The following is a 14457-nucleotide window of genomic DNA, read 5'->3' as shown; positions in this document are numbered from 1 at the left end:
CTTGCTGCTTTCTGTCTGTTTAAATTTTCCCTGCTGTGGAGCAGACAAAGGCGGGCGCGCCGCTGACAAAAGATGCGTTGTGGCTGCTGTCGAAATATGAACCACCATTTTGATAGTCATAGCTTGTAGACCGACATTTCCTGACGGTACTATAATGGCTATAGACTGCACGGTTTCTGTTGAGAGAGGGAGAGAGAGGGGGGAGAGGGAGAGGGAGAGGGAGAGAGAGAGAGAGAGAGAGAGAGAGGGAGAGGGAGAGAGGGAGAGGGGGAGAGGGAGAGAGGGAGAGAGGCGGATGGTGCTTGTTGGGAGTATGCAGCCTCACACTGCACGCCGCTGCTGCTGCAGCTGCTGCTGCTGCTGCTGTTGCTGCTGCTGCTGCTGCTGCTGCTGTTGCTGCTGCGGTTCTCTCCATATTTGGCTGTGAGTCGATGAAAAGTGAGTCTGCAGGAGCCGCAATGGCGACAGCCGTACATGAATAAACAGAGCTGGCTCTGTGAGAACAGTATTGGCGCTCTGGTTTCTGGGCAACTGCTGCACACAGCGCGCTCTTCACTGTCCTACTTTACACCGGGCGACATTTTCTGCTGAAGGTGGCTCAGGCACCAGGCACACAAAAAACCACAGGCGAGAAACTGCGAAGTCCGTGTGGCTCTGCAACCTGCAGCTTTGCCATTTCAGCGCATGCTTTGAATTAGAAGGCTGATACACACCCGACCACAACACAGACTCACAATTCTCATAGTCCGCTGTGACTATTTGGGGTTTTTAGGTTAGATCTATTTTCTTTAACATTCTTTCTAGATAAAAATACCATCTCACGTCAAAGAAACGAGAGATCCACTCTGCTGCTTCATAAAGTATTTGGAAAGAAAATCCGGAACAGGAAGAACACGACGCCTTAATTAACAAAGAGCCTTCCATTTCTATCCTTATTAATTTATTAGATTTTCTGAGGCCTCCGCAGGGTCACACACACACACACACACACACACACACACACACACACACACACACAGAGTAAGAGAGAGAGAGACAGAGAGACATGCGAGCTATTTGTTCATGTGTTTTGAAATTTCCGCTCATATCAACTCATATAAACTGAGTTCGAAAATGTGCTGTGTCATGCTGCCACCTTTAGACACGTCCTCTCTGGGTCTGTTTGAATTAATCGATTGGTTGTTACATATTTTATTTTGCACTTATCGGATCTCAGTAGCTCATAAAGACCAAATGACACTGAAAATATTACTTATTCTTCATTTTAAAAAGTCGTTCCGATTATGAAGAGGCCCGTCGCAGCTTTAGTCGAAATTGAAGTTAATAAACTGACGTTAATTTTCCAATTTCAGTTATACGGGGGCGTTTTCTACCACAGACTCCCAGAGACAACAGACGAGAGAAATGGCTTCACGGGTGAAAAATGTGAAAGAGGTCGAGAATGAGTCAAACATAAAGTGGAGGTAAATCTTGTGAAATTGCAGCCCAGTACTGACAAACCCCTCATACATGAGATCTAAACAGATTTGAGGTTTGGGTGTTACAATTATGGTCACAATAAGAGATTTGAAAATGATTTTCTTTGGTGCTAATGTTGCTTTTATGCACTTTAGAGCCAGAAACCACGGAGACAATTTCTGTTAGAAATGGACTATAATGTCAAAATCACAGGGAGTTCAGAGAGCAGATTTATTCATTAGAAAATAAGGTGAAAATACTTAGAAACTTCAGTATGGCTTCTTTTGTTTGATTACAATTCATCTGACTAAACTGGAATGGACACAAGAAAGAGCTGCAATCATTTCTGTAATTTAATGACCCAAAGCAGCCTTTGCATCAAACACTTCTCTACAGACAGATGTTCCATGTTTCTTTCTGTCTTTTTTTTTTAAAGGTTGCTTTGTTTTTGTCTGAACATTCTTTGATGAGCAACTCCCAGGACGAAACTAGAGAAGACACCGCGCACACACACATTCCAGGGCATTTCTGTCATTCGAAACATTCAAGACTTCACCTCTTTTCTCAGCCTGAGATTCCAGTGTAACAGTGAAACAACATCTGCCTGCACTTTCATTTCAGAGTTCTGGCTACAGGCCTGCACTGATCCCCCTCAAAGACCCTAGGACTCCCATAGCATTCAGCAATGTCATGAAAGGTCAGTATTTGGAGCTCATTCATAAAAGTTGTGAGCCGTGTACAAATGTGTGTTTGCAGCTTTGCATGTGTATCTGTAGTTTTGTATGTCTGGACTTATCTATTTAAATTATACTGTATGAAAATATTGTAGGGGGAACTACTGTGTCTTGGCGACACAGGGCTGCAGAGAGAAAACACCAGAGCTCACTCTTTGTGCTGCCACAAAGCCTTCTGCAGACACATTATGTTTAAATGTCATATAATTGATGCACCTCCCTGCTACACTGCGCTGCACTGCACACACACACATACACACAGTCAAATAGCCTACCTACCCTCCATGAGGCCTTTCTTCCCTTTACAATCGAACAATTACATAATAACCTCCCCATGTCCTCCTCTATAGTCATGTTGTGTGTTTACATTCCTGCTTGGGGTTGAGCTGCAATAGAAAAATAATGCATGGGTAAAGTTTTAATAATACAAGTGACCGGTGGAGTTACGCAATACAGAGGGCCCTTTGTGCAGGATCGTTTGTGATTATGCAACACGATCTGTTTTGCTATTCATGGTTCACAACCAAGTTAGTGTTTCTAGTGCTTAATGTTCCATTCTTCCTCTCCATGGGCAGAGAGGCTTCAGAGGAACTGCAGAACGCAAACAATGATACATAAATCTTTTACTGGAGAGCTAGAACAAAAAAACCAAAAAAAACGAAGAAAGAAGAAATTCAATATGTCAACACACGAAACGCCCAGTTTGCCCCCACCTAGTGTCAACGCAGCAAAATATCAGAGGTCAAATCTCTTTCTTTATTGTGAAACATACCATCCAATACGCTGTGCCAACAGAAATAAGTCAACCAGCTCCTGGTAGAACATACTTTCTAACAATCATTTTGACTTCGAACCAAGTGCAAGAGAGAGAGTTAGCAAAAGAGACGAAAACAAAAAGTAGAGGACAACCTGTTCTATGGAATCACTTGTAGCTTCGGATACAGAGAACATCTTGTAATGGTTTTGAAAAACAAATTAAATGTCAATAAATATGCACTCTTCATATTTTATTATTCTTGCACTTTAGCATTCTTACTGGTTTTGCATTTACTGTGCGTAGAAGGCAATTTGGACTCAAATGTAGGTTACAGCCAACAGCTTTGACATTTGAATTTTCAGCAGCATAATCAAAACAGCTTGAACTCACTGGATTGCATGTAACAGCAACTCACATTGAATCTGTAACTATAACATACTCGTCAATGACTCTGGCAGCTTCTTCTAAAACATAGCAGTCATGTGTATTCTTCAGACCACATGATGAGGTTCCATAGCAAAATGAGATGAATATCGTTAATCTGTGTAACATTAGGAGAATCCTAACAAGACTAGCAGATATTTTAAAGTAAGTCCAGCAATATGTGAGGTCAACAAGGTAATAAATCACAACCTTATTATGGTAATAATCAATACGTCAGCTACACGGGAAGTCACATGTTTGATAAATGACATCATTTTCTTAATGGGTCTGACCTTTGAGAAAATACATGTCAGATTTTGTTCCACAAATGTTTGCTTAAGAGGAAGTGTGCAGTATCGTAACAGACTGGATTGTAATGTCAGATCCACTGATGACTTTTTCTGCATCTCAACGGTGAGAAAAAAAACCCCAAAGACAACATAAAAAGCTGAGACGTTGCTTAAAGGTTTTTGACACGCATCCCACAGTTGTCACTACTGTGTTTACACTCTGTTCAGACACACCTGCTTTTTAAATTTGCATCATTATTTTTCTCCATAAACAAAGCATGTAACAAAATATGCCAAGTCAGACTGAGTGTACATGTCTGGAGTAAAAAAAAAAAAAAAAAAAAATTGAAATAAGACTTAAAGAGACCATCTCCATTAACGAAGGTACATGACACAAATTAACATATAAAAATGTAAGTGCTTTCAATTTGATCTTAGATCACCATAGAGTCAACAAGTTTCTCTCTACCTTCTATCAGGACCAAAATAAGAGATATTATTCATACAAAATACGTATAAACCTTCATACATCTCAGGTTATAAGTTTGGTACAGGTATGAAACAACAGCAAAAAGTATCCCATTAAGCTCCATATGACAAATAAACTGATTTTTTTTTTTTGTGTGTGTGTGGAATACATCCACATGAATGCATTCACTCAAATCCTCGAGGGCACTTTCTTGGCTACAACGTCACAGAGGAGTTACAGTATAAAACATTATAAGAAACATATTGAATTTGAATGATAAATTATAAATTTCCGTATATACAAAATTCTGATATTTTTACATATGCACATATTGACAGGATCATCCAATTGGTCACTGGTAGTCCCATTTTTTTTACAAAGAGTTCCTTAGAAAGAAACATATTCCTTGAAGGTGACGGTGAGACTGTTTGTTGTGATATCAGTGATGATGATATTTCCCATAAAAGGGGAGATTTTTTTAACAGGTGCTTCTTTAGATTTCTCTGTTGATTTCTGTGTGTCCTCTGTAATGGGAGGAGTATCTCTGACAGCAGGCTCAGGCTCTGGTGCTGGCTCTGGCTCTGGCTGTATTTCTGGCTCCACTTGCCTCTTAGTCTTTGGGCAGCTCAGATCCATCGGCTCTTCTTGGCTACCGGGGTCCATAACCTCATAGGTGCATGCACTGCTGGCGCGCCGGCCACTACACTGGAGGTCCATGGGTTTGTCCTGAGGTGGCGTGACGACTGTGCTGGGCACACTGAAGCTTCTGGAGGTCAGGTAGGTTTTAGAAACACTCCTATCCTCCACTGGATCTGAGAGCTTGCGCTTGCGGTCGTTGGGAAAGGAAGGGATCCTGATCTGGTCGACGGCTGTAGGGGTTGGGATGTTGGTGTCAACAGCCCAGGACATCAGGGGTGAGCTAGCAGTCAGCTGTAGCGGGAGATCATCCGGCAAATCAGCCTGACCCCGAGCTACCTCAGTGTTGTATTCCTCTGCTGTGCTTGGCGATGGTTTGGAGAAATGTCTGTCCTTTGGGGAACACTTTATAGGATGTTCTGCGGCAGGAAGCGAGCTGCCGTTACAGATCTCTTTGGGGATACCATTCTCCGGGTGCTCCGCCATTTTGGTTCTGTGTGCTGGATTGTTCTCTGATGGTTTGGTGTTTTGCGGTTTGTCTTCACTTGATGATTCCCCGTGTTTACCCTTCGCTCCATGAACCTTGTTACTATCCATATATTTGCTCATGACAATGACAATGCGTCCGTTCTTGTTTTTGTTCTTGATTATCTTCATTTTGCTGCTAATAGCGCTAGGCAGTGTTGCGTCTTTAGGATTGGGTTTAAGGGCATGTTCGCTCTCAGCCTCTTTAACAGCTGGTTTCCTCACCTCCACTGCCAACTCTTTGACTTTGCTCAAGCATCCTGTGTCTTTGTCACGAACCCATTTCTGCTGCAGTGCCAGTGGTAAGTTCCAGCCAGGATTTGCTGGTTTACAGGCTGATTCCTGAACTTTGACCACCTCTTTGAGCCTGGTGGCCTGTGTGTCAAACATATTCGGGTCAGGCTCGTAGTGGTGGTGCTTCTTGCTGTTTAGCTGGTAGATGAACTTCTTTTTGCCGTTGGTTAGCTGGTCAGCAGGAACCTCCTGGCTGCTGGGCTGGTACTGATGGTGCTTCTTGCTGTTCAGCTGATACTGCTGAGGCTGGGAGCGCTGGACTTGGACAGGATCCGACTTGAGGCCACCTTCTGCATCCTGACATGTCTCCTCAAAACCTGCTGGGATACTGGATCTCCGGGCAAATGAGGGAACCTTGAAGAAGTGACGAGACACAAAGTTTAACATTTCACCCATCTTCATCAAAACCCTCACAATATGTAAATGTAATGTAAATAAAAACACAGCTAAAATAACAGAGTGCCCTGAAGGGGTACTCCAGTGATTTAGTAATGCAGTTCATACAATAAGGACACATTAAAAAAATTGTGAAACATCAAAGAAACAGTTGCTGAGATATCCTGATTTTCAGTCACTAGTACATATATCAAGCTCCAAAAGGACCAGATCCTACGATTCCCATAATGCAACCACTGGGATTAACTTGTTTGACCCTTCCTGCCCATGTCTTTCAAACTCTATACCCCCAATTTGTAACACAGGCGGCCTGATATAAATGTGTCATCTCCAAGCCAAAGCTGAGCTGTCATCAGAGTTATTTTCTCAGACTAGACATAGCTCTTCCAGACTCACAGAAGACATTATACAACTGTTTTCACAGGTGGAACAGTACAATATACAAACCTGTCCTGTAAGCTAAAACGCAGATAAAATTAAAGTTTACGTCTGTTAGAAACTGAAATAAACTATCAGGATCCAGCATATGAGCCCCCTCCCACCATCTTGTCCCCTCCCCCTCCTCCTGTACAGACTGACCCCTCGGGCCATCAGAGGGGCACTGCAGCGGAACGCTCAAGATGCTTTGGCTGTGACCTTAGGTCAGACAAGTGCCACCAGACATGTCACGCTTTATCCCTGATTGCTGGCCACGTGTGACTCTGGCAGAGTGGTATGCCTCTTAAGGAGTGACACTGCATAGCAATCAGGTCCGACTTTCTCAAAATATATAATCACATTTGGCTCAGAATATGGCTCTGTAAAGACCTGAGCTGAGAGAGTCAAAGCATGACAGAGTGTTACTTTCAGCCATCTATTTTTGTCTTGGGAAACATTTGTAAACGGGGAAATGAAAGACAACATTCTCGTCATACTGATTCACTTGGTGCAAAAGCAACTCACCTAGAATATCAAGCTCCCTTTAAAAATATTGTGTTTTGCATACAACGCTATTTAGTAAAGAAATAATGAACATGCAGATTGAATGAGTGCACTCAGGCAATGCTTATGTAACCTCAGGCAACAAACCTGGTTTCATGATGAGTAGCTGTAAAACCCCATCCTCTCTTAGCCTTTTACCCCCATCACTCAGTCAAAGAAGTCTATAAATAACAACGTACTGAATGACAGCCGCTCTAACACACCTGACAGAACCCCCCTCCTATTGGCTTCTTATTGAGAGAAACTTACCGCAAGGATCTGAAAAGCGCGACGTTTCCACAGAAACTATCACGCTGGTAACAAAGATGATAATTACCTGCAGTAAAAGATGTTTTGGTTTTGGTCCACGTTTGCGATATCCCATCAGCTGCTCCTGTCTCTCTCTGTGAAAACAAAAGATAATTACATTTTCTTGCACCATATTTACCTTCTAGATACAACACCTCATTTGTCAGACAATGTTTCAGCTTACTACATTAAAAATCTAATTATATCACATGGAAAATTACAGGTTTGACATTTGGAGGATTCGTTCATTTTCTTTTACCTATTCAAGGTCAAAAGTGGAATTTTGATTTGGAGGACTAATGAATGCCCACATGTGACCCGCTGCAAAGCATTATGGTCCTTATTTGCATAGCTCTCCATGGTAATCGGCCCATTCCATATTCTCATTATCCTGGAGAAATTTAATTACGGCTACAGCAGGCAGAATCTCTCCTTGTCTTTCAAACATCCTCCCTCCTGCAGCACACCCTTCCTCTTCCTACATTCAAACTCTAATTGGGGTCATGAAGTACGGATGAAATGGGATAAATGCAACGTTGTGGAGTAGGCTACTTCTGGGACGCATGCCGCTGTTGAAAGCTTGCACACCATGTGTCTTGTGCAGCATGACGTCTACACTCTGAAATTGCAGGGTGATGAATTATATCAGACTAATAACAAACATTTCTTGGAACTGCTTTTATTGAGGGAGTAGTGAGGATTATAGTAGACCAGACCAAAGCACAGAGCTGTCTGTGAAATATTGCTCCCTGATATAAACCTTGACTCATCATTGGCTCATAAATAACCAGCGGTGGGCGAAGGCCGGCTGCACGCAGACTCCACCAGGCCTGTGTAAACCCAGCCTATTGTTGGCCTCTTGCTACAGATGTTCAAACTGTCAGAGCTGCCAGAAAATTGCCACAATAAACAGTCCACATTTTAATGCTATAATGTGTGCGATTTCAAACAGCGTCCAACGGGGTGACCCCTATTCACAGAAGATTTGGCAATTACAGCCTCCCTTGTTGGATCCCCTCCCCCATCCTCTGGGAGCAGAGAGGAATCCACACACACAGCGCAGAGGCAGCACTCCATGACCATCAGCACAGAGCCAAATACACACATATACACACACACACACACACACACACACAGAGAGCCAGGCGGGCAAGCAGGCTGCAGGGGAATATGAGAGCGTACACTGGAAACGCTGGAGAGCACTGCGTGTCAATTAGCCTTTTCAAAAATGCGAATTCCTTTCCCCAGCCATCATGTCTTTAGGCCTAGTGGCCTACAGAGAGAGTGTATCTCACAGGCCTCATGGGTCCAACAATCCAGACAAGATGTTGTCGTGCACACACCGCAGGGCTAAAGGGACAGCAGCATTTGTATTCATTAACATCTCAACCCCTGAGATTGACATTTATGTATTTGTCATTATTTTACAGGCCTCTATTACATCTACTGTTGACCCAAGATTGAAAACAGGTTGCCAGTCAAATGGTAAGATATTCTGTTTCCACAACATTACATAGCAAAAAAAAAAGAAAAAGGTATGTGCATGTGATGTCACAAATCTAGTATTGTCGAATGGTTTTCTCAGCCTGCAGAAGTAACACAGCACAGCTCAGTCAGTTTGCACATCTCACACTGGTAGTGATGAGAATTCCATCAGGCATCAGCTCGGCCTCCTCACATGGAAACCACAACAAACCTCCATGCTTGTGTCCTGCACCCCAACTGAAAACAGTGGAGCTCTGCTCTTGTGGAGCTCAGCTGCTGAATTAGCACCTGTCCTGCTCAGGCCTTATGGTTTCAAAGAAACTGAACTGTACGAATGTGATTACAAACACATCATTGTAGTTTGATCCACATGAATACTTTTCCATTTGCATTGGTCCATTATGTGCCTAAATTTCTATGTGTAGCCTATTGAGGTCATTGCATGCGTTCAGCCCTGATTCCTAATGCAAAACCACGTAACAAGATGATAATTTGTTACAATTTATGCCTTTTAACATAAGCTACATCCACGCATATTTGCGCATATCCGATCTATCATTAGCATGAATTAGGAATTCTCACTACCACATCCCCAGCCTCTTCCCCAGGAGACAGTCCTATGAGAAGGGGAGGGGGGATCAGTGATAGAGTTACTGGGGCGCCCCTCCTCCCATGCCCATATATGGTCATTGCTGAACTGGAGGCTGTGCGGCCTTGTCCGAAGTTCACATTTCTCTCACCTGTGTTGAAACGCGACGAGGAGGCGCGGGTCAAGGATGTTTTCCTCTGGTTCCCATGTGTTGTATCTGCAGAGAGGAGCAAACAACTGTCAGAGAGCTGTCACGTGCAAAACTGCCTTTTTCTAACTGACACACAGGCCTCTCTCTCTCTCTCTCTCTCTCTCTCTCTCTCTCACACACACACACACACACACACACACACACACACATTCCCACATCTTCACCATTACTGTGCAGTCGAAGTAGACAGGTAAAGCCTCAAATTTAAAGCCATGATATAATAGCAGATTTATTTATTTTCTTTCATGATTATTGAATTTGCAAAACCATTAATAACCGCTAGCTATTAGTCTACAACAAATGAACCAAGAGGACATCCAACTGCACAGCCCAAATATATATAGGCCTATATATATATATATATATATATATATATATATATAGGCTATACATATATGTAAATATGTATATATCAAACAATATGTGTCTCCAAACGGTCCTCCAGCACCAACATACAGTCGGCCATTTTAGCACCACTGTCTCGTAAATTCGCTGGCAGAGCAGAAATAATTAAAACGGGATTACATGGCTGTGCCTACCCCCTTCCCTCGCATAAATTAGTGAAGGCATCCGCGGATACACTGAAACACATACCAACCGCGCTCTCCCAGCTTACACACACACACACACACACACACACTCACACACACGTATATACACACTCACACATACACACACACATACACGCACTCTTGAACAAACAACCACACACTGTGCGTGCACGCCTTTGATGAATGCCATTTTTTGAAGCAACAACATTTGATTTTGTTGCAAAAAATGTTGCAATGAAATGATCGGATGTATCTCAGACACAGCTGCATTGAGACTTACTTGGGAGACCAGCCTCGCCACTTGACCAGGTACTCTATTTTGCCCTGTGATGGTGGAGAAGGAGAAGAAAAAAAATTATATATATATATATATATATATATATATATGTGAGGCTCATGTCAAACGCAATATTTCAACGTCCGGAGCGCTTTTGCACACACGCTCCTCTCTCTGTTACCTTGCGGATGCGCTTCTTTTCGATGCCCTCCACCGCAAAGACGTGCTCTCCGGCGGCAGGGAGCTCCATTCTCGCCTGGATCCGATCGCAGCGGACGGGGAGTAGGTGAAATGTTGGCTACGCACCGTCGATGTGCCTTCCGCTCGGTGCGTGCTGTGCGCGCTTGGTAGTTTTCCAGTTGTATCCAAACCCAACTGTATTCCCTCCACCTCTCCTCCTCGCTCTCTCTGTCTCTCTCCCTCTCTCTCTGTCTCTCTCTCTCTCTCCCTCCTTTGCACACTCGACAGTCCTGGCAATGAGCATAGAGATATTCACAGTAGTGCGGCTGCGAGCAGCTCTTTCCGTGCAATAGCTCCAGCTCGGTGCATGACGTCAAAGAGGGGAGGGGGGGAGGTGGAGACCTTGCACAGAGGTTGGGGTTTATCCCGTGAGTGCTGGACTGCAGGAGGGATATCTGGAAATTCAAATCAATCGCTTCGTTACTGTCACAACACGTGAATAAAACCCACTTGTGCACTTATATCGTTTGATTCGACAACAAGACTGCTGGGACTCCCTCCTCCTCCAGCGTTTAATGTGCTGTGCATGAGGAAAAAAAACACTTAGAACGATTGAGTTTATTCAACTACAGATGATGTATGGATGTAAACAATAGTATGTGCATTTACAATAGATGCCAGTAAATTCACATGACCGAACAAGGGGTTTAAAATGCTTTTTTTTTAATGCTGCAAGTGTTCACCTTAGGGAGCTGAAATTCCCAGTTTTGTCAGCGTTGCACCTTTCTTCAAAAGCTGCCTCCACAGCGGTCACAACAGTTTTATCAGAAGAAGTATCACAGCAGGCTTAACAAAGGGCGTTAAAAGTGACAGTCCTGCACCACCAAAGCTTCTCTTTATCACTGTAACTGAGGCTGACACACTGATGAAAAACAAGTTCCCTTTTTTATTTCCGATGCCCTAAAAGCAGCACAGTTGTAGATGAGCAGACGGAGGCTCACAGTTCGATCTGCTAACAGCGCCGTGCAAATATAGGTCACACACTCTGTGATCGTCAAACAAGTGCCATGTCCTCTGGGCTCAACTGCCACATAGCAGAGGGTTACTGTGCACCCCTCAGTCTACCTGTGGCAACTTTATAATGGTAGCAATCGCTGCCAGAGCTGTCAGCTTGCTGCCCTCTAAAATCATTATAACAGCCTGTGAGTGGTTGTACTATTAGGAGCACGTCTATCAAGCAACGTGACAATTTAAATCCAGCAACATATACCACGTCGCCAGTGAGTATGTTCTCTGTGCTGTAAATGTCACCCGCATTAACTGGCCTAATTTATGGGGACTTAATTAGAAACATGAGAGAAAAACCGCGCGTCCGTGCGTGAAAATACCTGTTTATGTGCGTGAATTGTGATTTGTGCACACGACTGTCATCAAAACGGTGCAATTCGTTTGAAAGTACCGCATTAATAGCGCAAAGAAACAGTTAAAGAAGCCAAAACACCGACGGTTGCCCGCGCTCCAAAAATAATTCAGCAGCACAAGGGTTAAAACGAAGCCTCCAAGCAGAGCGGCAGCGGCCAGCCTATTGAATACAGGCACGATATATCTCTGCCCTGCCATATAAGGTAATGGAGAGAAAGCGCCGAAATATCACATTTTACACTCATTAATTCCCGAGTTTGAGCCTTGAAATAGGTGCAGGAGGGGGTCAAGACTCCCTGGGCTCCAGACATACTCGATTAAAGCTTCGTATTTTCGCCCTATTCCTGTTTTTTTCCTGTGCCCTTCAGCCGCGGCCAGGGAGCGCATACGCCCTGCTTCCCTAGCAACAGCATGAAAGGAAAGAGAGAGACAGAGAGAGAGAGAGACAGACAGTGTGTGTGTGCGTATGTGAGTGTGTGTGTGTGTGTGTGTGTGTGTGTGTGTGTGTGTGTGTGTGTGTGAGAGAGAGAGATAGAGAGAGAGAGAGGGGGAATTTAAGTTTGTGACAGACAAACGAGCTTTTGATAAAATGGCACCACGAAGCTGTCGTTTCCTCAAACATTATTTTGTCTTTGAAAACATCTCAAAGAATCGAAATCCATATTCAAAAGCACGGAGGGCTGACAGCATTATGGAGCAAATTTTGGAGCTTTTAGGTTTTCACTGTCAGCTCTGTTTACCCACCAGGTACCCAAAATACAAATTATGTATCATTTTCTGTTTGTACTGGCGGGAAGGACGCCTGGAGTCTGCGTCAAGACAGAGATAATCTTTAAAAAAAAAAAAAAAAAAAGCCTCTGAGTCAGCTTACCGTCGTGGTCTGATCACACCTCGATATAATATCACCTGAATCTATTTGGTAATATTTCCAAAATCAGTGGAGTTTATCTCAAGGGGCTTCAATCATATGACCGTACTCTGAATTGAAACAGCGTCACCAGGGAGACTGGTCTTTTTTAAAATTAATTTACAGCGCTCAAGTTCCACATCAGATGTGAAGGTTTGAGGAATTAGAGACAATTCGTTTGCTCTCTAAAAATATATATTTTTTGGTCTATGCTTCATAAGTTTTCTGAGGTGTGTTATTGCCCCATATTGCCCGAAGCACCTTGATAAATTGCTGATCATCTTTGGAAGTTATCACATACAAACCATAGTGACAGCAATCATGTAAGATATGTCTGACTGTAATCTTATCTGATCTTATCTACACGTGAGAATATTTAACAGCCGTCGCTGCCCGGCCACTGCGCCCTCTCAGGAATGCGCTCAGGTGAGCTCATGTCTCCTCGCGCTTGTTCACCTGTGCCTTTTACATTCACGATACTGATAAAAAAAAAAAAAAAAGTCACTTAGTGGAAATCAGGCACATCAGAGCTTCGATTACCTACAGTTTAAGGAAAACACCCAGTCGCGTAAAAAAAGCGCTGGAAAGATCATGTATCTATCTGACAGGGCGCTGACCAAAATGAACCAATCATGCTTAAACAATTTGAGTATGAAATAGTGACAGGAAGCGCCTCATCCTTCAGTCTGAAACAGATTTAGAGGCGCAGAAAATGAAATTCATCCCACGTTTCTCTTCTTTTTTGCGACGTGAAAATGACTCAAAATATTTGACTTTTGCTTTTACCTTTGAAAACAAACCTTGCCCCATACTTTCTGGAAGTCAAATTTCCAAACTTGAGTGTGGAGGTTTTTTTTTTTTTTCAATGTTCCATGAGCACTTTTTTGCAGAAACCTCTCAACGTTTATTTTGTCCTTGCTGTGGCCCGTCAAGGTCAAATGAGCTGTTATCTCAAACGTGAGGATAAACTCAGGGTCAGCCACTCTGCTTTTTATCTGCTGTTTGAAGGGGCTCCTCTCAAAAAAAAACTCTGGTGTCATTTTATTTTAACAACAACACTGTTCTTGTTTGTGCCACTGCTTTATATAATTACACAATTGCCAGAGAAAATATATTTTTGATTTATGTACCTGCTGAAAATATAGTCTACAGCCTTTTCTGTGTGTTTGAAAGAGTTTGTCTGACAGACTTGAGCATGAGTTCTAAAGAGAAAACACAGTCAAGGAGTGGAAGGCAGATGATTGTGAGTGTATGTAAGAATGCTTGTAGAGTGTATTTATGTGGGTGTAAATGTGCGCCTGTAGGAGGGCCAGGGTCAGGTTAAGTCATGATCTCTGGTCTGGTCTCAGCAGGAAGCACACAGAGCTCAGAGCTCAGCCCTTGTGACAGTTTTCCATTGCAACACCAATTTCTTTCCTCATTCTCCCTCTTTCTGTCTTTCAGACATGCTCTCTGCCTGCACACAGCTGGCTCGCTCAAGAAGCAATCCACAAAATGGTGGCTCAGGGGGAAGCCAGGAGGCCTCCCCTTCCTTGGCACCCGCCACCCACGGTGCCAGGAGTGCCAACTGAGGGAATGGAGAGA

At 43.4% G+C, this 14457-nt stretch overlaps 1 protein-coding gene across 1 annotated transcript; it reads right to left on the bottom strand.

The window, feature by feature from the left end:
• Positions 1–2927: 2927 nt before the first annotated feature.
• Positions 2928–10896, bottom strand: cbx4 (chromobox homolog 4 (Pc class homolog, Drosophila)). Its single transcript, XM_023423314.2, has 5 exons — positions 10546–10896; positions 10368–10411; positions 9477–9542; positions 7280–7346; positions 2928–5940 (listed from the first exon to the last, which is right to left on the bottom strand). Exons 1-5 carry the CDS (start codon positions 10612–10614, stop codon positions 4519–4521), a joined length of 1668 nt encoding a protein of 555 aa, XP_023279082.1. The 5' UTR covers positions 10615–10896; the 3' UTR covers positions 2928–4518.
• Positions 10897–14457: the final 3561 nt, after the last annotated feature.

This window comes from Seriola lalandi, unplaced genomic scaffold (assembly GCF_002814215.2).
Source record: "Seriola lalandi dorsalis isolate HSWRI2012SDOR001 ecotype SW California unplaced genomic scaffold, Sedor1 jcf7180002054690, whole genome shotgun sequence".
Taxonomy (NCBI): domain Eukaryota; kingdom Metazoa; phylum Chordata; class Actinopteri; order Carangiformes; family Carangidae; genus Seriola; species Seriola lalandi.
The sequence above is the reverse complement of the archived record's forward strand: the minus strand, read 5'-3'. Positions and strand labels throughout refer to the sequence as shown.

What these genes read in the sequence shown, in the direction of transcription:
- cbx4 (XM_023423314.2), bottom strand. Translation starts at nt 10,614, where the DNA reads ATGGAGCTCCCTGCCGCCGGAGAGCACGTCTTTGCGGTGGAGGGCATC. An exon ending in CTCGTCGCGTTTCAACACAG is followed by an intron (nt 7,347 to 9,476) that starts GTGAGAGAAATG and finishes TTGTTTTCACAG; the next exon opens with AGAGAGACAGGAGCAGCTGA. An exon ending in CAAAACATCTTTTACTGCAG is followed by an intron (nt 5,941 to 7,279) that starts GTAATTATCATC and finishes CACTTCTTCAAG; the next exon opens with GTTCCCTCATTTGCCCGGAG.